Source organism: Marmota monax, unplaced genomic scaffold (assembly GCF_021218885.2).
Source record: "Marmota monax isolate L192 unplaced genomic scaffold, Marmota_monax_Labrador192_F-V1.1 WCK01_AAM20220418_F8-fsc00192, whole genome shotgun sequence".
Classification (NCBI taxonomy): domain Eukaryota; kingdom Metazoa; phylum Chordata; class Mammalia; order Rodentia; family Sciuridae; genus Marmota; species Marmota monax.
Window position 1 is genome coordinate 848,066 of NW_026693786.1, and position 24,199 is coordinate 872,264.

The window sequence follows — 24,199 nt, forward strand, 5'->3', positions numbered from 1 at the left end:
GAGGCCCAAGGGACCAGCCTAGCCGGGATGTCGGGGGCGGGGCAGGCTTAGCCCAAACTGGCGGCTTAACCCGGCTCCGACTTCTCGCTCCACAGTCTGGGACAGAGAGAGCCAGGAGGAGCCCGAACCGAGCTCCGACTCCCGCCTTGGCCTGGGCCCGGCCCCCTCTAGTGCCACTACACCTCCCTCCCTTCCTGGCCCGGCCCCTAGCCCAGACTCTGCCCTGGCCCGGCCCAGACCCGGCCCTCTGTGGCTCCTCTGGGCTCCAGGTTGGCGCAAACAAAGCCCTGATTGACTGCCCGGAGGGGCGGGCCTCGTTGCGGAGCCGCCTCCTCTCCTTTCGGCCCCGCCAGGGATTTGCCGGGAAGGGCGGGGGTAGGGGGATACGGGGGGTGGGGTGCGTGTAGGTCAGTGGGGGGCCAAGACCTGGGGCTCGAGAAGATTGTGCCCACCCTCTGTCCGAAGCCCAGGCTGTCCCCTCTGGGTCGCCCCCTCAAGCCCAACTGGGGACATAGGGACTCCTGAAGGCAGGGTGGGGTCCCTCAAGGGCTAGCTGTCGTCTTGGGCTCCCCAGGCACCCCAATTGCAGGCTGCTAGTGAGGAAGAGGGAAGGGCAGGCAGGGTCTTTTCTGGGAGACTCGGGGTTGATCAGTGCGGGTTCTGGAACCTGAGGGGAGAAGAGGGCAGAGAAGCAGAATAGTTTGTGCTCTTTTTTTTTTCTTTCCCTTTTTAAATTCTTCCTCTACTGGGCATCTGGACAAGGAGAACAGGATTCAGTAGTTTGGAAGGGGAGTTTAGGAGAAGCAGCGACGGCTAGAGTAGGTAGGCGAGTAAGAGGAGGAGGAAGGGCTGGGGAGAAGAGCGAGGCTGTAGCGGCTGCCTGTTGAGGGAGGAAGAGGTGGGGGGAGGAGGAGGGGGAGGAGAGAGAGATGACATGGGGAGAGGAGGAGGGGGGTTGGACAGGGGCGGAGGAGGAGGAGAGGGCTCGAGGGACCGTCTGTCGCGGGACGGGCTGGCCAGCTGGGGCGCGGAGCCTCGAGGAGGAGGAGGCAGAGGCAGAGGCAGTGGCAGCAGCAGTGCTCGGAGCAGCAGCAGTAGAAACAAGTACCAGCCACACAGAGGCTCCTCCGGCCCGAGCAGCCACAGTCCCCCGGCCGCGATGGCGAAGCAAATCCCAGCGAGCGAGGAAGCCAAGGGGCCCTGGCAGGAGACAGACCAGGAACAGCAGGAGCCGGTGGGTAGTCCGGAGCCGGAGCCCGAGCCTGAGCCTGAGCCTGAGCCCGAGCCCGAGCCCGTGCCAGTGCCAGTGCCTCCGCCCGAGCCCCAGCCCGAGCCCCAACCCCTACCGGACCCCGCACCCCTGCCGGAGCTGGAGTTTGAGCCGGAGCCGGTGCACGAACCCGAGCCCACGCCCACAGTGGAGACTCGCGGCACAGCGCGTGGCTTCCAGCCTCCCGAAGGCGGCTTCGGCTGGATGGTGGTATTCGCCGCCACCTGGTGCAACGGCTCCATCTTCGGCATCCATAACTCCGTCGGGATCCTCTACTCCATGCTGCTAGAGGAGGAAAAAGAGAAAAATCGCCAGGTGGAGTTCCAAGCAGGTGAGTAGCCCCATGCGCCCCACTTGGCATTCTAGGCAAGAGTGTGTACTCCTGCTTCCACCTCCATACCTCCTGGTACCAGGCGCCCCTCCAAAGCGCCGCTGCTACTCCTTCCCTTGTTCTGCCCATGGCCCTGCTGAGACGCGGGTTGCCGGGCTCTGGGCAGCCTCAGCTGTGGAGACTAGGTGCAAGACGTCCTGGGAGTGGGAACTGGGACATTCATTGATCACAGGCAAGCAATGAACTTTTTTTTGCCCTGGGACAAATCCAGACTCACCTTTTGGATTTGTTTAAAGTACTTTGCCCATGTGTGCTGGAAGAAAATATTTTCAGGAATTTTGGGGGGCAGAGGGGGCGAAGGCATGAAGACTGGAGAGAATTGGGAGGTGGGGTGAGAGAATTGGGAGGTGGGAGAGAAGCACGATACCACGAATCTCCACAGCAGCCCTTGTTCCTTTGGAAGAGCGGAGGTGTTTTCTGTCAAAAACACTTCGGGAATCCTGGTGACTCTTTGCTGGGAGTCAAACACACGGAAGGCGTGTGTCTGTAGGAGGGAAAGGGAGGGAGGAGAGAGGGAGTGCGATTGGGGGTGTGTACGCGTTTCTGCCTGCCGTGGTTACGGCCCAGCCAGACCACTGCCATCCCAAGCAGCCCTGGGGGAACGAGCGGATTTCGGTGTCCTTTGAGCTGAGCCCCAAAGTTGGCAGGGAGGCGGTCTCCTGCCAGAGAGGCGTGAGACTTGAGGCTTGAGGCGCCGGCAGGCTGGGCCCTGTGGCTCACTTCGCACCACCCCCAACTTCAGCCATGCCCCTTCACCCCAACCCCGTGCCTCTTTGCTATGGCGGGGGTGGGCAGGGTGCCCTTTTCCATCTGAAGCCAGAATATTGGCCCTGCCACTCCCGCTGTGACTTGGGGCTGACTTGGTCTCCTTCCCTAAGATTAGCAGGATTGGGGGCATAGCCCTTTCTCTCCAGGCCAGTGGCTGCAAAGCTTGTGCAGGATCCTCACACTGTGGCCCCCTGTGAGCTTGGAACAGTCAAAGGAGCCATCTGCTTTGCCGGAGAAGCCCTTTAGGCAGTTCTTGTGAGACGTCTCCCATGAGTCGGGGGCTTGGAATACCCCCTAAGTTTCACTTCCTCTGGTGGCTCCAGGACAACTCTATATATGCCACCACCTCAAGTTTGCAGCTTGGAAAATGTGGATTTTCAGTGTTGGTTTGGAGCTGAAGCTTTCTCTGCTCTTGCCAATTCCCAGCATGTACTTCTGCTACCATCTGAGGGGGCTTGGAGACTATTAAGTGAACATAGAAACCTTGAATTCTGGGGCATCCACCTGTGGATTCCCCTTGGAGAGCTTCTCTCAATGCCCTCAACTGAGAACTTGTGTTTTTAGTTTGCAGCTTCTTTAGACTGCCCTGGCAGAAGGGGCTTTGGGGCTTTTGGTGCCCCAAATCTTGTGACTCATTGGCATAGCAACAGTGTGCAGGTCCCTCTTGAAGAAAGTCTGAGTCTATGTCAGTAGCTATCAAGGGCAGTCTCAGCACTACCCAGGCCACCTGATGCTGGAATGGAGGGGGTCCCTGGCCTATGTGGAACAACTTCTAGGGGGAAGGTCACAGCCACACTCATCCCTGGGACCACCTTTTTTTTTTTTTGCTTTGATGTAGTTCAGGGGCTCTTAGGAAGGCAGCCAGGGTAGGGCCTCAGGCTGTTGCCTAGGTTATTGGGGGGTGTATGTGTGGGTAGATGGGTGGAGGGACCTCCTGAATGTTGCCCTGTGATTGAGAGCAGACTGTTGGTCTTGGGGATTAGTGGCAAAGTTTGAGTGCAACTTGAAGAGAAGCAGCAGAGGCTGGACTGAAGCTAGGCCCTGGCATTTATGTGGTGTGAGCAGGCCTAGAGCTGGGGCCTTAGGAGTGTGTAATAAAACTTGGAAAAACCACTATTTTACCAGGAAGAGGTTCACTGCTGGGGAACAGACTTCAAAGTAGGTGATCATAGGGGACTCAGGGGGAGGGCTGGCTGGGACTTTCCGGTCAAGACCTCACGGCAGCTGGAGGGGGGCGGTGGTGCAGTGGTCTATGCAGAGGTGTGGCTAGTGTGTATTCTGACACAGACCAGGTCCACTGAGGAATTGAGGTTACTAGCTTAAATTATGGAGAGTAATAGGTCAGGAAGCGACAGAAAGGAATTTGGTATGTCCCCAGGGTCTCAGAGTACTTTGGCTTGGGTCCTTGCTGTGGTGTATCTTGAATTCACTAAAGTTATTTTTGATACAAGAGCCTCTCAGGAATACCTCAGTTTTTATTTTGGAAAAGTCAGGAACACCCTACTACATTCCAGAAAATCTCATTCTCAACACTACCTTTCTTTATCTCCTCAGCTTTCTCAAGCCACCATTTAGATCCTGAGATTCCAAATGTCTCTGCCTGAACATACTGTCTGCAATTTACTCAAACTGTCCTGGCCACCTGTGCTACAGCCTTGGTGTCCCAAAAGGACACAAAGCCAAATAGAAGTTTGCTATCATTTTTATCAGCCAGTATTTGCCCAATAGCCATTATGGGGGTCACTCCAGGAGGTTGATGCATGGTCCATTTCTATTAATGTCTAACATGACTTCCATCTCTAAACATCTATGAAATTACTGTTTGGAGGCGCTTCATAATCCAGATTGTTTTTGGTTAGGCTTAACATCATTACAACCCTAAAGCTGTCCTGATTGGTTTTGTAGATCTAAGATTCTACAGATGTGAGAGAATCCCAGAGAAAGTTAGTTTTGATGTTTGGGGAATAACTCCGCCTTAGGGGGCCTTTGGACATGGGCAAAGGCCACAGGAGGTAGGAGGGAAGTGGAATTCAGGACATACTAAAGCATACAATGTACAATCTTTGTGGACTCTATGATGTGCATGGTTCTGTAGTGTCAACAGAAGTATATGTAGTGTCCTGTCTTCACCTATTTAGAGGCAGAGCCAATTTTTCCTGGGTTCTAGGCCTGGGAGGACTGGCAGGCAAAAGGTTTTCGAAAGTGAGGCAGGTAACCACGGTCTGGTTTAGGGAAGAAGCAGTAGAGATCAGGTGAGAAATGTGTCTATACTTTTGTAGAGACTGGGGGGAAATTTGGGAGTTCTCCAACCCAGATCAAGCCACAGATAGGATAGGAGGCAACCAGGCAATCTGTAGAAACTATAGGCCCAGAATGGTTTCCTGGGATGATAAGTGAGGCTTTTAGGGAAAGAGGAGCAAGGTGGCATAGGTTGCAGGCCTCAGCTCACTATCAAAATCCTAAATGGGGGTAGGGTTAGGGTTGGCGGCTCAGGATAAGGCAGAACAAGACAAAGTTGCTAACATTGGATCCAAACCAAAGTTTTTTTGAAAGTGCTCCAGAGTAAACCCATTACCCTGTATTTTCCACCTCAACTGTGAGTCTAGTACTGACTGGTAAAATATGATGAGAAGCGGTTTTTTTATTGGGCAGTTTTTTTGGGGGGCATTTGACTATTGAACCACATCCCCAGCCCTATTTTTTTTTTTTTTAGAGACAGGGTCTTACTGAGTTGCTTAGCATCTTGTTTTTTGCTGAGGCTGGCTTTCAACTTGCGATCCTCTCCTCCTGTCTCAGCCTCCAGAGCTGCTGGGATTATAGGCATGCACCACTGTGCCCGGCATTAGGCAGTTTATAAGCATGGCCCTTGCAAGCTCCTGAGTGAGGGTAGAGTAAGGTTCTCACTATTAAGGAAAGGGAAAATGGTCAAGAAGCTTCACTACTCAAGCTGCTGGATCACTCTGATGGAGACTGGATTTTCTAGGCATGGAGAAGAAGGGTCCACTCTGTCTTCAGGTGAACCCAGAGTACTCAAGATGGGTAGGGCTAGAGCAGAGTAGGCTATCTTTGTCTTTCCCATCTTAGGGGTTTTCATTGCTGACTTTGGGATTAAGGTATCATTTGAGCAAATCTGCCAATCTTTTTTAAAAAATATTTTTAAAAATATTTATTTATTTATTATTTAGTTATAGGTGGACACAATATCTTTATTTTATTTTTATGTGGTGTTGAGGATCAAACCCAGTGCCTCACACATGCTAGGTGAGCTCTCTACCTCTGAGCCACAACCCCAGCCCAAATCCACCAATCGTTTGACTTTGGCTGAAGGCTACTGTCCAGCAGAGCTAGATCATGTTGACTCAGAGCCTACTGTGGAGCTTCAGGTCACAGGGCCATCAGCCAAACATCTTTTGAGTTATTCCCCTGCCTCCTCTCCAATAAAACTGGATCCCATACTACAACCTTGATTCATTGTAAAGGATGAGAAAGAGAGGTTGGGGTGTTTGGAAGCCAAATAAGAGGATGCTTGTTTGAGCTGGGTTAACTGGTTGAGGCTGTATCCCTGGTTCACTGAGCAGTGGCCTCAAATGCTTATTCTAAATCTTAAAAAGGAAGACTTCAGGCCAAATATGGACCCCCAAGAAGCTGGCAATCTCAGTGATATCAGCTAGTCAGTGACTAGGAGTTAGATAACTTGTGCCCTTAACTGTTCAGTGACTTTGAGCAGGCATTCTACCTCTCAATATCTCAGTTTATCTATCTGTAAAATGAAAAGATTTGACTATATGAACTTTCTAGCTCTTCCATCTATCCTTCTAGAATTGTGTGATATCTTATTCTTTACTACTTAACTACCATAAATGTTGACTTGTTCAGGCAAATGAAAATTTGTAAATCTTCCTGAATGGAGGAGGAAGGATTGGGAGGAGATTAGGAAAGCAAGGAAAAGCCATTTAGATATCATATTCCCATGCATATGGATATGGTTCATTTTCATTGATGTATGGAAGCTAACCCATAATAAAGGGGGAGAGGGGAAGAATAGATATTTAGTAAACTGGACAAAGGGAAATGAAGGGAAGGGAGGGGGAATAGGAAAAGGAAAGACAGTGGAATGAATCTGAAATAATTTTCTGATGTACATACACTGTAGCAAATCCCACCATTGTGTACATCCATAAGAATAGGGTCCTAATTAGAATAAGATATATTCCATGCTTGTATAATTATATCAAAATGAATTCTATTGTCATGTATAATTACAAAGAACCAATAAAAAAAGACCCATTCCTTTTTATTGAGTATATCAGGACAACTCTGAGCATATGGCTGCATCTCCCATAGTGCCTTGCTCAACAGAAAGCTGGGCCTCCAAGAGAAATCCCTCCACTTGGCCTACTTCGGACTAGCAGGGTGGGTCTGTATGTTCCTGTTTCTCAGCATTTGAATCTCTTCTTTAAAAATATAAACTATAAGTATTTCCTCAGGCCTCAGTTTGGACTCCTCTTCTGAAATTTAGTTTCCCACAGCTTTCTCTCATTTCTCAGAAATGCATGGTCAGTGTGACCTTGGTTTGCTGTTACTGTAGGCTAGAAGAGTAAACCAAGATTCCTAAATGTGATACAGAGGTTCCCTGTAGAGGGGTTCAGACAGCACAGGGCGTCTTTATAGCTGGCTCAGGGCTGCTGCCTGGATCCCACTGTGGTGGGGGAGGGGAGGGCTGCTGCTTGTGTGATCTTAGAGAAGGCCCTCTTGGGTGTCCACAATCCCTGGTCAACTTCAGCTTCAGCTTAGCTGAAAGTATGCCTAAGGAAGTAGCATGCACAGAGCTCACTCATTTTCTTTAGATTTACATTTTGTTGTCATTGACAATATTTCCTCCAGCCCCATGAAGAGTAAACAAGCAGCTGAACTGTTGACAGTGGTAGAAGTACATAAAAGATGCTCACAACATTTGGAGTAGTCCAGTTTCTCAGGAGGATGCACTGTTTTTCCTACCAGCATCTTTTTGCTTTGTTGCATTTTGAAAAGAAAGAATCATTTACTCTTTCAGATTATGTGAATGATGAGGTGGGATTTACTGTGTTGAAAGAAGCTGTTTTACCTGGAATTGAATGAATAAATCTTAGAGAAAGGGTTTTGTTCTTAACACACACACACACTCACACACACATTCACACACGGATTATGACTATTCCATCTGTCTGTGGGTCAGGTTTAATGTAACAGGGGCTTCTAAAAAAGGTTCTGCAGGACTAGTGTAAAGGACCCAGCCTGGGAGACTTGCTAGGTGAGAATGATAGAATATGGGCAGCCTGGATTGTACCTCTTGACCTAGACCCATTTTCTACTCCACATGGGATTGGGAAACATTTATTGAAAGTTTCTTTCTATCTTCATCTTCCCCTATTCTTCATCCCTTTTAGTATTCAAAAGTTTCTGGGAAGAGGGTTTAGGCCCACCCCAGACCTCTCTGGTTTCAGAGATAACAGAGGACTAGCAAACCTAGGGTCATGTAACCACTTGCTCTGAAGGTGGGTGCTGTGGCTAATGTAAAATCACTTGGCATCTACTTGAGAGTGGGGAATGTGGCATGTTTGGGTGCTTTGAGGGAGTGCAGCCTCTTCACCCTGGTAGTCTTGCCCTCTTTTCGCTCTACTTTGCTCCAGTTTCAGGGTTGCTGAGAGCAAAGTATGAAATTAGCTTACCACCACATATTTTCTCAGCTTCTCCTATTTTTACAGTGCATTTTTATCATGTTTGCTGGATGTACCACCCTCTTTCCTCTCAATACTGTTCCCCTACCTCTCTTTCTACCACTCAGAAGAACATCTGGGGTTTACATGTTAAACAGGCCCAACTCCAGCTGGAGCCCCAGGCCAACCCCTATAGATCTCACAAACACTACTTCCCTTCCCCTTTTTGCCTTTCTCTCCACTTTTGCTCTCTACTTTCTGAATGAAGGATGACTTTCTGTGGAGTACTCAAGAGTATGGAAGTCATTAGCTCTGGATATTTGCAGTAAGATAACTGCTATAAAATCTTTTTGTCAGCTAGGAATACTGGTGCACTCCTGTAATCCTAGCAGCTCGTGAGGCTGAGGCAGGGGGATGGCAAGGTCAAAGCCAGCCTCAGACACTTAGCAGGGCCCTAAGCAACTCAGACCCTGTCTCTAAATAAAAGACAAAAAGGGCAGGGGATGTGGCTCAGTGGTTAAACGCCCCTGGGTTCAATCCCCAATACCAAAAACCAAACAAATAAATAAAACAAAATAAATAAACCTTTTTTGTCATTTCCATACTTCCTCTTTTCACAGCCACAGGACTCCTGCCCAGAAGATAGTATTATAACTGGTTTGTACTCAGTAGTATTTAAAAAATGTCTTGGTCACTTGAGTCTCTTTATCTTCAAGTCCTCACTGTCATTGTTCCCCATCTCCTGGGCCAGTGGAACCTCTAGATTTCAGATTTTTTTTCTTGGTACCAGGGATTAAATCCAGGGGTGCTTAACCACTGAGCTATGTTCCCAATCCTTTTTATTTTTTATATTGAGACAGGGTCTCACTAAATTGCTTAGGGTCTTGCTAAGAGTCTCAGGCTGGTCTTGAACTTGCTATCCTCCTGCCTTCACCTCTGAGTTGCTGGGATTACAGGTGTGTAACACCATGCCCGGCTTCAGATTAGTTTTTGGTAACTTTGGAGGGTTCTGGTTATTATATTTTAAGCCTCTAGCATCTTTCTTTTTGCCAAAAAGGCCACAAAGTTGCTTGTAGAGGGGTCACTGAAGGTAGGACACAGATACTCAAGCACCTAACTTAAGTCAGAAGTGCCTTTAGGGAGGGTAGAGAATGGGGTAGTGAAGCACCCAGGTCAGATGCTCTCCAGCCTCTGTGCAGCTGAAGAGAAAAAGGGAAGGTAAGTGTTGTTAAATAAGCAGTCCCCACACAGACTCTTTGCTTAGATTATCCTGGGATCTGACTGTCCACCCTCTCAACCAGGCTGGAAGGGTATGCACATGTACCCATGTGTCCAGATGTGTGTGTATGTGTGTATAACTGGTGTGTGGTGTGTGTCCCAGTCAATTAACACAATTGCTAAGATCATATTGCCTATGAGATTGAGGTCACAGGTTCAGCCACTTGTTTGGGTCACTGAGCTTCTCACAAACAAAAGAACTCTTCTTCTGTTCATGACCCATGCCCCTCATGCTGGATTGTCACTAATCCCAAGGGGAACTGGGTAGAAGAATGGAGATGACTTGTAAGACTTCCCTGATACTGAAGAAAAATGTGAAGCACTGAACTTGGTGATGGCTACCTCTGGAGCATTCCAAAATGAAATTTTTTGACATTTAGTTTCTTACTCCTATCAAACACCCTAGTAGTAGTAGTTGTAGTAGTAGTAACAATGTTTAATTAACACTTAGCAATGAAATGTGTAAGGCACGAAACACTTTCATGTACCAATCCATCTTAATTCTCAGCAACCCTATGAGGTAGGTACCATTACTTCATTCATCTTGTAGATAAAGAGAGGCATGGGAGTTATGTATCTTGTCCAAGTTCATATGCCAAATAATAGCAGACCCAGCGCTTGGACCCAGACAGTATGAATTTAGAACTCCTGCTTTTAGACATCATCTAATACATAGTGAAGATGTGGGGGGAGCTACCAAGGGAGACTGCTACAGAGTTTTTTCATTCCTATAGCCTCTGGACATCATTACGATTAAAAAATAAAAAGGAATGACCAAGAAGGGATTTAGTAAACAAAAAATAGACAATCTCATGATACAAGACATGATCTTCTAACTACCCATTTTACTTTACGTCTTTATGCAAAGGGTCATAATCCTTGAGTCCAAAAAGGACAAGGGAAACTGTCACTTCTTAGCTGTTTAGCCTGAATAAGTCACATAACCTTTCTGGGCTTTAGGATTCCCATTTATGAACCGAGACAAATAGTATCACTTTGATAGGACTGTAAAGGGTCAAATGAGATTATGTGTATATGAAAGATCTTTGTCAATTGTGAAATGAAATGGTTATTATTATTATACTTTTCCAGCCCCTAGAAATGGATTCATACTTGTTTCTAAATGTTTCCTCGCCATCTGTCGCCTCCTCCCCACTCCATCTCTTCCCCATCTCCCCTTGTATTCTTCTGCAATTTGACCCGGGTGTCCTGTAGCTAAGGACTGCCTGTGTTTTCTTTGTTCCTCAGCTCTCTGAGAGCCCAGAGAGAGAGAGAGGAGGGGCCAGATCCCAGGTCATATACATTCAAGGAAACAAGGCATGTTGAAATATTTACAGCACTTGGCAGGAGCTCACAAACCTCCCTAGTTTGTCAAGGACTAAGTTCTTTTAGTAGCAATTGCTAAGGATGGGGGGTGGATGGTGGGGTGGAGTTAGGGTGTCACTTCCTCCCGAGGGTCTCTAACAGAGCCTCTGTTCTCCTGCAGGTAGTAAGGAAGAAGGAAAGGGATATTTAGGGTCAGAAGGTCTGGGCCAAGGGACATTAAGTATAGAAGGAGTTTTGCTCCTTTGTACTCAGTTTTGGTGTAGGCCAGTTTCCTTGTGTTCTAAACAGGATAGCCCCAGAGAACAGAGGCCACAGAAGGATTGTGGACTTCACAAAGGAGGATTGCAATAGCAGTTTTGAGCAAGCATTTCAATGGCCACTTAAGGAGCCTCCATTAAGTATAACTAGTTGGCAAATCAGAATGGAAACGTTTTTCTTTTTTTGTTGCAAAAAGCAAAAACAAAATCTCCAAGCCCTTTTCTGAGACTACGATTTCAAATACACTAGGACTCTCTTGATTTTCAGGTTTTTAAATGTCTGCGCTGAAAGACATTTTAAAGATCACTTAATCCTATTCTCTCTGGTTCCTATCTTCCAGGTAAAGAACTGAGATCTGAAAAGAGGTGACCTTAATCACATTGTGGGTAGCTGCTTGTAGTGGAGGTTGGTTTTTAAGAGTGTTAGTAAATGGGTTCCAGGGGTGGACTTCTGGCATACTAAGCATTCCCCAATTTGATCCCCAGGGGTGGACTTCTGGCATACTAAGCATTCCCCAATTTGATCCCCAGGTACTACTATGTGGAAAGAGATAGAAATAAAATTCAAAAGGTACAATGGTGAAAAGTGTCTTTCCCACTCCTGTTTTCCAGTGACTCTGTTTCCTTCCCCAGAGGCCACCAGTGTTATCTGGTGTCCTTTAAGAGATATTCCATATGTGTATAAGCAACTATGTATATATCTTGTTTTAATTTTTTAGTTGTAGATGGACACAATATCTTTATTTTATTTATCTATTTTTATGTGGTTCTAAGGATTGAACCCAGTGCCTCACATGTGCTAGGCAAGTACTCTACCACTGAGCCACAACCCCAGCCCTATATCCTGTTTTTAAAATACAAATGGTGGACTGTAATCCACATTATCTTCTACCTTGCTTTTTATACTTCAAAATCTATCTTGGGTATTGTTACACATCCAATCTATAAAGCCCTCATTCTTTTTTATAACTGTGCCATACTTAATCATAATTTATTTAATCAACACCTTACTAATGGACATTTGAGCTGTTAATCCATCTTTGACTATATGCTTTAGAATCAAACAGCACTACATTCAGATAGATGCCTTACCACATGGCTGTACTTGACAAGGTTTTTAACTTCTTAGAGTCTGAGTTTTCTCATATGTACAATAAGGGTAACAATAACATGTATTACTACTGATGTAGAGATTAAGTGAGATGACACATGTAAAATGTTTAACTTACAGCTTGGCTCCTACTAAGTGTTCAGTAAGTGTTAGTCTCTCTCCCTGCTCACAAGTCCTCCCCATACCTTCTCCCTCCAATTCAATTAATGTAGGTTCAGTTCTATTAAGTGCTGGGCTGACATTGGATGAGCCAGAGAAGGCCTTAAGAAGTTTATAATTTCTTTGAGAAGATATAACATTCCAAACAACCATAGATCACTGCTAAGTGTATTAAATTGAGTTTTTTACAGTTTTCATGTGGTGATATGGAAAAGGAGAGATGCATGTGAGTACCAGAGGAATCACAAATCTTGCTGGTTGAGTTGGAATTTGAAATGGGGTGGAAAATTGAGAAATGGTGGGATAGGAATTGAAAATTAGATAGTTTGGTTGTTGCTCAGATTCTGGGTCTTTGCCCTCTGGGAACCCAGTGAGTCACTGTTCCCCATCAAGCCCTATCCAACAGGTGGGGTGAGGTGGAGGGGCAGAAGGAGAGAAAAATACTAAGGACATTTGGAGAGAAGGGCACAGGGCGGGGGGATGTCTGGGCATAGAGCCACAGAATGAGATGCCTGTAAATGGCTTGTAGCACAGCCTGCCCAGCCCACACCACCTGCTCTTCCATGTCAGCAGCCCAGGAACTTTTTTCTAAGAGGTCTGAGAAGAGTATAACTAGAAGCAGCTCTTAATCCCTCACCCCGGATCCCAAATGGACCTCCAGATCCTGTGAACCCCAGAAGAGAGAAGTCTATTGAGTGATACTGATCCCCTCTGTGTGTGGCACATTGTAGTTTACATCTTAGCTTTTGTTGATCCTTGCAACAGAGACAATTATGAAATAAAATAGCTGAATCCCATATTGTGCCATAATGTCTCATAATGTGACCATAGCACTTGGTCACATCAAGTGCTGTGTTGAAGGGGCTTAGAAAATGAAAAGACAACATGATTTGTTTTTATTAGGGTAGAGATCCATGTTCCTGTTTTATAGTGGCAGAAAATGGATAACAGACTGAGGGTAAGTGTGTGGCCTAAGGCCACACATTTAATATTCAGCAGAGCTGAGACTACAACCCAGGTCTTCCAATTTCATGTTCCATGGGGGTCAGAAATGTAGGAGCTCCCAGAAAGCTGGGATAGATTTTTTTTTTCCTAAATTGGTAGCAGCCTGAAGTTTAAGGATAAAAAACAGTACATATAGTATGATGAAACACACAACTAGGAGTCACAAAGTTCAGGGGCATGGGAATTGGGGGGGAATGGAAAGGAGGATCTGGGCATAGTTAAATCTTGCTGCCTGGGATCAGGAAAAATGCTTTCCCTAGCTCAAAAAAAAAAAAAAAAAAAAAAAAAAAGAAAAGAAAAAGAAAAGAAAAGAAAAGAAAAAGCATGGAAAGAAAGAACACTTGTGGACTGGGATTCAGGAGATCTGGGTTCTGGTTCTGGTTCTGGCTGTGTTACTGGCTGTCTTTGTGACCTTACCAAGCCCATCCCCCTTTCTGGACCTCAAGTTTCTCTATTTATGAAATGAGAAAATTGGACTTCCCTAGATACTTGGGCCAAGTTTGTGTAAATCAAAGAGGTCTTGTGAATTTACTAGCAAGGGCCTAATGAGGGTGATTGGGAGTGGTCGGGTGGTGAACAGAAGAGAACAACTTCTTTGATGAAAAAGGAAAGCAGATTCTCCCAGATCTAAGCAAAGATGACTTCTGAAAAGGTAACTATCCCATGATCTCTTATTATATCTCCTTGGAGAATTCCATGAAGAGGAGCAAAGAGAAAATGTGTTTGTAAGTGAGCAAATACCTCAATGCAAAAATGAGATTTGGTGGAATAGATTGAGATATACTGAATCAATATCTCTGGAAATTTCTGCTAAATAATCTTCGAGATCACTTTTCTAAGACCTTGATTTTGTTTTTCAAAAGGGCTTTATGTCTTATGGGTGGGGTACCACTGGGAGTCTTCCTCTCATGAAACCAGCTTGATGAGAACTGGCCTAGAACCAAACTATTTGAATAAATCCTGGCTCTACCATTCACTAGCTGTGTGTCCTTGGGCAAGGCACTTAACCTTTCTGTGCCTCATTTGTAAAAGGAAGATAACAAAAGTACTTACAACATGGGGTTGTTAAATGAGCTGATATCTGTGTCTCTCTCTACATAGCTAATAAGCTTAGAACAGTTTCTTGCACATGGTAAGTGCTATGTATATGTTCACTGTTCTTATTATCTCCGTAGTAGGCTACAGCTGAGCCTTAGAGAGCAAGTGTGATCCCAGGTGAGCCTAAGGGAGCACAGTATTACCCATTCAGGAACTCTGGATGGTAGGGATGTCTCATGAAGGCACCATCTGGGCTGCTCTGATGTTGCTCATGCTCAAGATCCAGATTAAGACTTTTAAAGGCCCTAAGCACTATTTTTTTCCGGATGCTACATTTCAGAAAAAAAATTCATTAAATTTATACTTTTCTCATTTTGGAGTGGGCCTGCTTCGCTGGTATTCCATGCTCATGCTTAGTTCACATGTTGGGTGATCCTGCACTGGCTCCACCAGCCTGTAAACTCCTCTCTAAGTTCTGGAGGGAACCATTGACATTCACAAACAGTTCTGAACCCAAGCAGCTCCATCCACAACAGGCATCCCAGCTCCTAAGAGCTTATTCTGCTGAGCTGCATGAACTCACATCTATTACTCACATCTATTAGGACCTCACATCTATTACTTGGAATGATGGTTTATCTTCTGGGTGGGGGCAAGAAAGAAGAAAACCTGGAAGTCTCAATAAGGCACCTGGCAGTAAGCTCTAAACATTGGCAAGTTAAAGTTTTGGTAACAAGTTGGGATGACTGAGCATGCTCTTTATTGAGAAGAGGAATGGTGAGGCTTTTCTACCTCTAGATTATTAGGAGACTAAGGCCCTCCCCTGAGCCCTGACTCCTCCAAAGACTTTAAAGCAGTGATCCCAGAAACCTTGGTATCACTATCAGTATCTCCATTACTCTATGAAGTTGACCAGGTTCTAATCATGCAAATGGTGAACAATAGTTCTAAGAGTTAAAGTTTTTTTTTTTTTTTTTTTTTTTTTTTTTTTGCCTTGACCTATATTTTGCCTATGGAAAGACTAGCCCAAAGCAAATTTTCCATAGATCTGTTGACTAAACAGCTGGACGGACCTGGTGTCTTGGGTAAGAGAGGTTAGCAGGACCCAGATGGATTCATTTGCTGCCTTGCCTGGGGATGGCACTACTCACATTCAGGCCTACTCTGGCCTATCCTACCTGCCTTCTTCATAGAATGTCTCAAACATGGAAGGCTCAAGTGGAACCGGTCAGACCAGATGCTGGGAGCCTGTGGCTTTTAGGAAGAAAATGACACATCTACAGACAGCCAGAGGAGAGAATAAGGAGGAAACAAATTTATTATTTCAGCTTCTAGCTCCAGGAAACCCCCTCACTCCACGGGTTTCAGGGTATCACCAATGAATACCTGCTTAAGGAGGCCATAGCTCATCTGTGTCTTGTGAGTGGACTTGGCTAGTATCTCCAGGCAGGCCCAGCAACCTGAAGGGTATTTCTAGGTTGGCTTGACAAAGAATAGCACTGTCTTCTTTTTTATGGAATTTGTTTTAGCACTGATGGAAAATATGGCCTTGGGATGGGAAGTCATAAAGAAGACCCTAAAGTTCAGCTCTTCTTTGCCTCACTTCTCTTTGTGCTGTGTAGTATATGGTAAGGCACAGGATCTGACATCAGATAGGCCAGTGCAAGTCCTAGCTTTGCTATTTGCCTGATCTGCAATCTTGGCCAAGTCTGAGCCTCACTTTCCCTATCTGTAAAAAATGGCCAGTGATAGGATTATAATTCCTATCTCATTGCCTCTTGATGCAGTTCAAATGACAGAATGGATATGATAATCCTTTGAAAATTGCTTGGAACCTTCCATATGAATTATCCTCATGGTCACCACATTAATAAATTAATCTGTAGAGTTGCATATGTACCTTTGCATGTATAGGTGGGTTGAGATAACTCCCATTATATATATCTTCCCATATGTACAAAACTTCACATATATCTCTGACTTTAAGCCTGAACTCATGACATAGATAATTAAAAGCACAACCCCCACAGGCATACATACATGTTTATCCACATGGACAGATAGCCTCTTACTTTTTTTTTTAACATTTATTTTTTAGTTGTAGTTGGACACAATACCTTTATTTTGTTTATTTATTTTTATGTGGTACTGAGGATTGAACCCAGCCTCGCACATGCTAGGCAAGTGCTCTACCGCTGAGCCACAACCCCAGCCCCCATATAGCCTCTTACTGTTTTTCTCACTAACACAAGCAGATGTGTATGTATCTGTGTATTTATGTGTATGCATGTGCGTGTATGTACAGCTTCATAGCTATAAAAGGGCATGCCATATCACCCAGATTTCCCCAAGACTGTCTAGTTTTCTAGGGGTCTGACACAGGCTCTATTTGTAAATTCCCCCATTTCATTCTGATAATGTCCGTTTTGCCCTTGCTGAGGCCTCTTCCCTGCCTCCATCTTGTTTGCACATTAGCACAGCTGCTGCTAAAATTCAAACTCCAGTATGTGTATCCACATGTCTGGAAAACACGGATCCCTGTCCAGTTGCTCTGTGAATAGCACTAGGACTCTATCCTGCACAATATATTTTTAGCCATGTTTGCAAAGAGCTGACAGCATTTTCACATTTTTTTCAAAATACAGTTAATCCAGCCACGAAAATAGTCACTGGCCCACATGCCCTGAAGCTAAAAGAAATTAGGCAACAGGCCTAATGAAAATTAGTCACAGAGCCTAAAAGAAGTTGAATCTCTCTCTCTTTATTCCAAGGGTTTCTGAGTCTAGGGTGTGGCAGTGTGGTACCATGGAGTATATTTGCTTCAGAGAGAGCCTGGAGTTATTAAAGTTTGGGGAGAAAGGAAGGGGATAAAAGAAGGAGGAAGAAAAGGGTACTGAGGATTATAAGCAGCAGAGGGGAAGCTGAAGTATTAAGTGGAGGGGGAGACTGAGAGGAGGAGGGCTAATGTCCATTTTGAGGCCAACTAAAATTTTGGTGGCTGGATTACTTCTCAAATCAAATGGCAGAGTGTTCCAGCCTTCCCTCAATCTCTGGGACAGGGATCAGTAAATTGTTTTGCTTATTTGCAAGGTTAGATTACTAAAAAGCATCTCTAGTGATAGAGTTGAAAAGGAAAGCATGATTAGGGAACAAGATGGTTTCCAAGGAAGAGAGTAGTCCTGGGTCTAATATGATAGGCCCCATCATAGGTAACCCAACAATGGTCCTGGGTGAGGAGGGGTTTTGGTACGATTTATCATATCATTTATTATGCAAACTTGGATGCCTTTGAGGGTGAAAAAGGACACTGTTAACATTTTATTAAGACAACAGTTGGGGGCTGGGGTTGTAGCTTAGTGGTACAGGGCTTGCCCAGCATTTGTGAGGCACTGGGTTTGATCCTCAGCACCACATAAAAATAAACAAAAAAAGGTATTGTGTCTATCTACAACTAAAAGAAATTTTAAAAAAGACAACAGTCATAGGATTGTCAAATTAAAAAATTTAAAAAATAAAAAAAATAATCAAAGTATTTACTAAAAATTAGGATTGTCCTAGAAAACCAAGGTGTGTATTCATTCTAGGTTTAGGACATATTGTTCAAGTTTTCTGGGAAACGATCCTCACAAGATATACTGAAAAGTATGTGTATGATTGTGTGTTTGTGTGTTGTGGTTGGGCAGTGGAGAGTAGAACAGAGAGATTTAGTCTTTTCAGCCTTAGGATTGGTGATCATTTACTCTGAGTATGAATTTCTTTTCTTGTACCTGTCCATAAATATATAACAGAGTGCCTTTTCAAGTGTGTTGATTTCTTGGTCAGCTTTAGAAGAGATGCTTTGTGTGTGTGTGTGTGTGTTTTTCAGTCAAACTTGTGAAAGTATGTATGTATGAATGTGAATGGGTATTTGAGTATATCCAACCATGTGCAAGTACAGACATATGTGTATATAGATGTGTGTCAGTGTAGATGTGGTGAGGATGCACAAGGGCATATTTGTACATATTCATGCACATGCAGGGTAGAGCCTGTGACCACTTGTTCATTGAGTTGTGGACTCAAATTCCAGATAGCCATCACATAGACCACCATCTCATTTTACATATGAGGAAACTGAGGCATGTGTCTTCAGACTGACACAGTTTTGTTATTTGCTTGGCAGTAGTAAAGGGTAGACTAGCAACAGTCACTATCATCCTGATTGGGAGCCAGCTCCCAATCCATGCATTGGTATAAAAGCCCAGCTACTTCTTTTAAGTTTTCACAAACAATAGTTGCTTGACAAGGCCAAGAAGAAGCTTCTTAAGGGTTACTTTGAGGTGCCTGCAAGGCCTAGACTTGAGTGCAAAGGGAAGATTTAACAGATGGGTGATTCCGCCTGACCTGAGTCTCTGAAGGATCCTATCAAGTGATGGAAGATTTCCAGGGCTTTGAATATCATTCAGTGCCCTCCTCTTCATCCCACAACCTACAGATGTGGTTTGCCTTGGAGACAAACCTTGATCTCCATTAGAGATCCACTAGAGGCCTTCAGAGCATACAGGCCAGACATAAGCCAAAAGTGTCCTTAGATCGTGCAGTAAGAGACAGGAAAGCCTCTCTCCCCCAGACCCTGAGCTCCTTGCTCTTGCCCTCTCACTTTGGGCTCTGACAGGGAAAATAGCTAGAGAGGTCTAGGAGTATCAGAATGGGAATGTGTGCCCTCAGAGAATGGTAGGTGGCTATCTCATTAGACTTGGTCTATTTTATCTGTGATTGAGGAATTGGTCATGCAAGTGAGGATAGTCAAGTACTAATAAAGTCCAAACCCCAAACTGTGGTTCAGTCTTCATCTGAGAAAATTCAGCTTACTTGAGCCTGTTTAGGCTGTATCCATTTTTCTGACACGTCACACAAAGGATGAGGCAAGAGTTTGGGGTGCTGTAGCACAATCCTGGGAAAACATTCCAGGTCTTAGGGGCTAGGGCTATAGCTCAGTGGTAGAGCCCTTGCCCAGTATGTGTGAGGCCCTGGGTTTGACCCTCAGCACCACATAAAAATAAATAAATAAAGATATTGTGTCCATCTACAACTAAAAAATATTTACAAAAAAACATTCTAGGTCTTATGGATAGTGACACCCAATTTAGACTCAGGCAATATTTATTGAGTATTTACTGTGTGTTTAGCATCATACTAGATTTGCATTATTTCACAGAGTCTTCACAAAAACCATGTGAAGTAGGATTAGTCCCATTAAGACACTCTAAGAGGTAGAACAGTTTGCTCCAAGTAAAATAGCTAGCAATGAGGGAATAAGAATTCAACCACCACTGTGCTTGACTACTGAGAACCTACTGCATGCCAGGCATTATGCTAAAATTTTTCTATGGATTATCTCACTTAATCCTCAAAATACCTTTATAGGGGGGATACTTTTCCCACCTTTTTTTCATATAAGGAACAGAAATATTAGGTAAGTTATCCAAGGTCAAGTGCTAGTACTCACAGTAGAGCCAGGATTCAAATACAGGCCTGTTGATTCCCAAGCCTAGGGCCATCTCTCCCCTGCTTCTCTGTGGATATCATATTCCATATCCAAATGATTCCCAAGCCCCTTCCAACTCTGATATCTTAGAGGTCAGCAACTCTATGGTAATCCTTTCCCATGCACTCAAGCAGCCTTGGGGTCACTTGGCTGTGGTCCACTTTCATTCTTCCTTGTCTAGGGTCTCTCTGTGTATTGTACAGGGGTAGAATGAATGAGTGCTCCTGCCTCCCAGTCAGCTCATTTGGATTCAGTCTGGGACTCTGACTCAACTCCCTCACTCCTGGCCCCAGATCTCAGGTAAGATACTTTCTGTAACAACATTCAGAAGCTGCTCTGGGCTCTAAGCAGGCCTGTAACTCTTTCCCTCTGAAAAACAGGAAACATCTCCTTACATTGCAAAAGGGCCCCAGGGAAGTTGCCTCCATGCCTTCTGTAATTGTGCCTGTGCTCATATCAGTGTGTGTACTTCTTGGGGTGCATGATACAGTCAGAAGAAATTACAGACAGAGGTCAACCTTGATTTTGCATTGTCCATAGCCCTCCTTGATGGGCTGAGATGAATATTTCCTTCCCTGCCCATCTCATCAGCCTTTTCCTATGGGAAGCTGATGATGGGTTTTCCATCCCCTTCTGAATATTGAGCAGAAGAGGAAGGCAGTTTGGCTCATAGAGTGATATTGGCCAGGGTCAGGTACTTGGTGCACATATGCATGTGTGTCTGGGGGAGGGGCAGGGAAAGGTGATGATTTTTGTCTGGCTTCAGTAGAGCATTACCCAAGTGTGCCCAGTGGCGAGGATCTGGGAAGAGCCAGGTTGCTTCTGGAGGCAACATCTGGGAGAGAGGTGTTCCCTGGAAGAACCCTAAGAGGCCCTTAGAAAATTACTAAAATTTCTAAAATGTCTCGGGGAGGGGTTATGGTTCAGATGCCAGACCCATTCACTCTTCACCATCCTTTGCCCTCACATTCTTTGTCTTCCCCTTCCATATTGCTTCCCTCTTCAATCTCTGCAGTCCTGGCACCATATCCTGCCACTTACACCACCCTTGTTATTTGGTACAGGGGGAGGAGCACACCACAAGGAATCAGAAAACATGGATTCTGTCACCCTCTGCAGACTTCACCACTATCCCATGTGACTTTGGGCAAAGTGATTTACTGCCCTGAACTTCAGTTTCCTCATTTATAAAAATCAGCCTGGTTTTAAAGATTTGACCCAAAGTTTAAATGTAAAAAAAAAGTAGGCAAAAACATCCAGATTTCTGTTGCTCGTCTTAAGAATCAAATGAGGGAATGATCTGGAAATACTTGGTGAGCCCTGAAGTCCCATTGGCACAGGAGAAGTTGCTGTTGTGAATATTCTGTGTTCCCTGGCTGCCCTTCCATACACACAAGAATTCAAATTTGCCCAGCCTGGCCAATGTCCTGTCCCCTTATCATGTTTGCTCTAAAGACTTGGTGGCTGTCTGCTTCTGCAGTCTTTGTGTCTATAACAGAGAATCACAGGCTTCCCACGAGGTCCCTTTCCCTCTCTTAGGGACAAACTTAGCTAGGCCTTTCTATACAGAAGAGCCTTCCCATCTCACTCAAAGGAGCAATGACAACTTTGAGTTTATGCAAACCAGTAGGACAGGTCTATTTGGGAAAATGCAGCTTGTGTTGGGATGTTATTATTAGCCCATTATTGCAGATGAGGAAACTGAGCTCAGAGAAGTGAAGTAAAGGGCACATAGACAACAGGTGGCAGACTTGAAGTTGTGTGTGTATGTGTGCACATTGAAGTGGGTAGTAAGTTTATCTACAGGCATACAAAAGGTGAGGAATCTGGATTTGCTATTAAGATAACCATCAGTTTCCAGGAATCCAATAAAACCAGGCAGCAAGCCCAATAAAAATTAGGCAGTAGACCAAAAAGATACTGACTGTGTACTCTTTCTGCCTTTCTTTCTCTCTTTGGCTTGGGTTCCTGCAAGAAGATTCATTTCACTTCATAGATACAGCACATTTTGCTAAGTGCTATGATGGGAGAGAGTCAAGGAGAAACAGAGAATGAAGTCTATATGAACACACACACACACACACACACACACACACACCATACTTGAATCAAGGTAGACCACGATGGATAACAATAAGAGGTTACCATTGAGTATAATGCATTATAAGGAGAAATAAAGTGATTCTGGCAGCTAACACAAGGCACTATAATGGTTTGTGCTTGACTAAAGTGTATTGAAATGAAATGAGGGAGAACACGATATGTTTGGGGAAAGGTTAATGCATTGTGGGCAAGAAGACCCACAATGGTTTGTGCCTCTCACTCCAGGCAGGCTAGACAAAGCCACGATCCACTGCTGACTTCTCAGCCCTTATTTGCAAGGCTACTTTTCAAGGTGTGATGTGTTTGGATTTGTTTTCCAAATCATTGTTTTTAGCAACCAAGGTCAGGGTTTTTGGTTTTTCCTTTGACTGCTGACCATACCCCTCTGCCTAAGAAATCCCACAGGAAGCCCCCAAGATTCACTTTGCTTCTGGACACTTGGAAAATGACTCTCCAATTTCCTTACCCTGTCTATGGACTCTAATTTTGAACTGTGGAGGCCAAGATTTTTTTCCTCCTCTTCTTCCACTGGGGCCAATCAGATTTCTGAATTCCAGAGTAAAGCCACACTCTCACCCATCCTCTGGCTGCAGTCTGGAATTACCAAGGCACCATGTGTTTCATCAGCATTCCAGGTGTAGCTAGACAGGAAAAATTTACATCTGTCATGTCCTTCCCTTGACAGCTTTACCTCCTTAGTCCTAGTTTCCAGATCTAACCTAAGTCAATTCTTTTCATTATTCCCCTTCAGGAGAAAAGCTGATTGGGGAGACAGGCTCCTCTCTTGCCAGCCCAGTGACACTTTGAGTGGGGCAGTCATTTAGCATCCTGAGTTCAAGTGAATTCTGTCACATAATTACCCAGGAAATGGCTATTTAAACTTGTCTACCTTTTACCCAAAGACCAGAGTACTGGTGAGGTTTGCTTGTAGCAGAAGAAAATAAACCTAGAGGAAAGAACTTCTCAACTTAGAATTCTAAGATGCTATGACATATAGTTCTCCCTAAGCCTTTGGGTTCAGCCTCTTGCCTCCAGTCATGCCAGAAAGATGGTCTTTGCCTATTCTCTTAGAGCAGGAAGTACAGATTTTGGTGCAAGGCCCTGGTGAAGATGAGATTGACAGAGTTACCTGTTTGCAACAGAGAATGCATTCCTCCCCACCCATTCCTGCCCCAACATGTAATTGAATACCTCTCCCTTTGCCACCCCTCAGTGTGCTTTTGCCCTTCTCTTCCTTAATAAGGTTATTATTGACTTTCTTTTTCAAATAAAATGTCATCCAATATTCAAGAGACTTTAGGTATGTTCTTAAGGTCTGAATACATAATCAATTTCAATCTTTGTGAATTTTCAGAGGCTCACTAACTTCCTCTGTGAAATGCCCAGGTCTGAATCATATGGAGGTAATTGCATGACAAAAGCTTTTTCGATGATGATATTGATAACTGTGACAAAGTACTTGCTCACATCAGGGCTAGAAACTCCTCAGTGGTCATCCAGTTCAGTAAGCCATCTTGGGAAGGACTGGGAATGAAGCTCAGTGGTAGAGCACATACCTAGCATGCCCAAGGCACTGAGTTTGATCCCCAGCACTCCAAAAAAAAATTACCTAGGGAGTGTATTAAAAATATAACTTCTCTGGGGCTCATAATAAACTAACTGAATCAGAATCGCTGAAGAGGGGCTGTAATCTCTGCATTTAAAATAATATAATCAGGTAATTCCGACAATAAGACAATTTGGAAACCCTATGTTTGGTTGAATCCTTTGATTTTTTTAAATGAGGAAACTGAGGCTCAAAGGGTCTGTAGCCTGTAGCAAAGTGCCAGACAGGAAAATAAGAGTAGAGCACCTGTACCTTGGTTCTCATTATCCCTCCTTTGCATAGAACACCCATATAATATTTCCTTATCTGCCTGATCAATTACTTGTCTTTCTATGTCTTCAGAATTGTGAGTACTTTGATGGTGGGATCATGTCAAGATCCATATCTGAGGATTCCAAGTCTTTCAACCTGATCCTTGAAGCCAGGATTCCATCTCTCTCTCTCTCTCTCTCTCTCTCTCTCTCTCGCTCGCTCGCTCTCGCTCTGGCTCTCTCTCTCTGTCTTCTCTTTGCTGGGGATTGAACCCAGGGCCTCATGTATACTAGGTAAGCACTCTACCACCAAACTACACATCCCACCCCCCAAAACCAGCCTCTTAACTTTTGGGGGCAGATGTACATTCTTAGACCCTATGCCTCCATTTTCCCAGAGACAAACGGTTGGG

At 44.7% G+C, this 24,199-nt stretch overlaps 1 protein-coding gene across 1 annotated transcript in view; it reads left to right on the forward strand.

Annotated features, from left to right (window-relative positions):
* Positions 1–969: 969 nt before the first annotated feature.
* The window catches only part of Slc16a2 (solute carrier family 16 member 2), a 106,237-nt gene continuing 83,007 nt past the window's right edge, over positions 970–24,199 (forward strand). Inside the window, exon 1 of the mRNA XM_046462126.2 lies at positions 970–1,601. Within this exon, the coding sequence (XP_046318082.1) occupies positions 1,160–1,601 (442 nt within the window). The 5' untranslated portion in view covers positions 970–1,159. The remainder of the gene's footprint in view (positions 1,602–24,199) is intronic.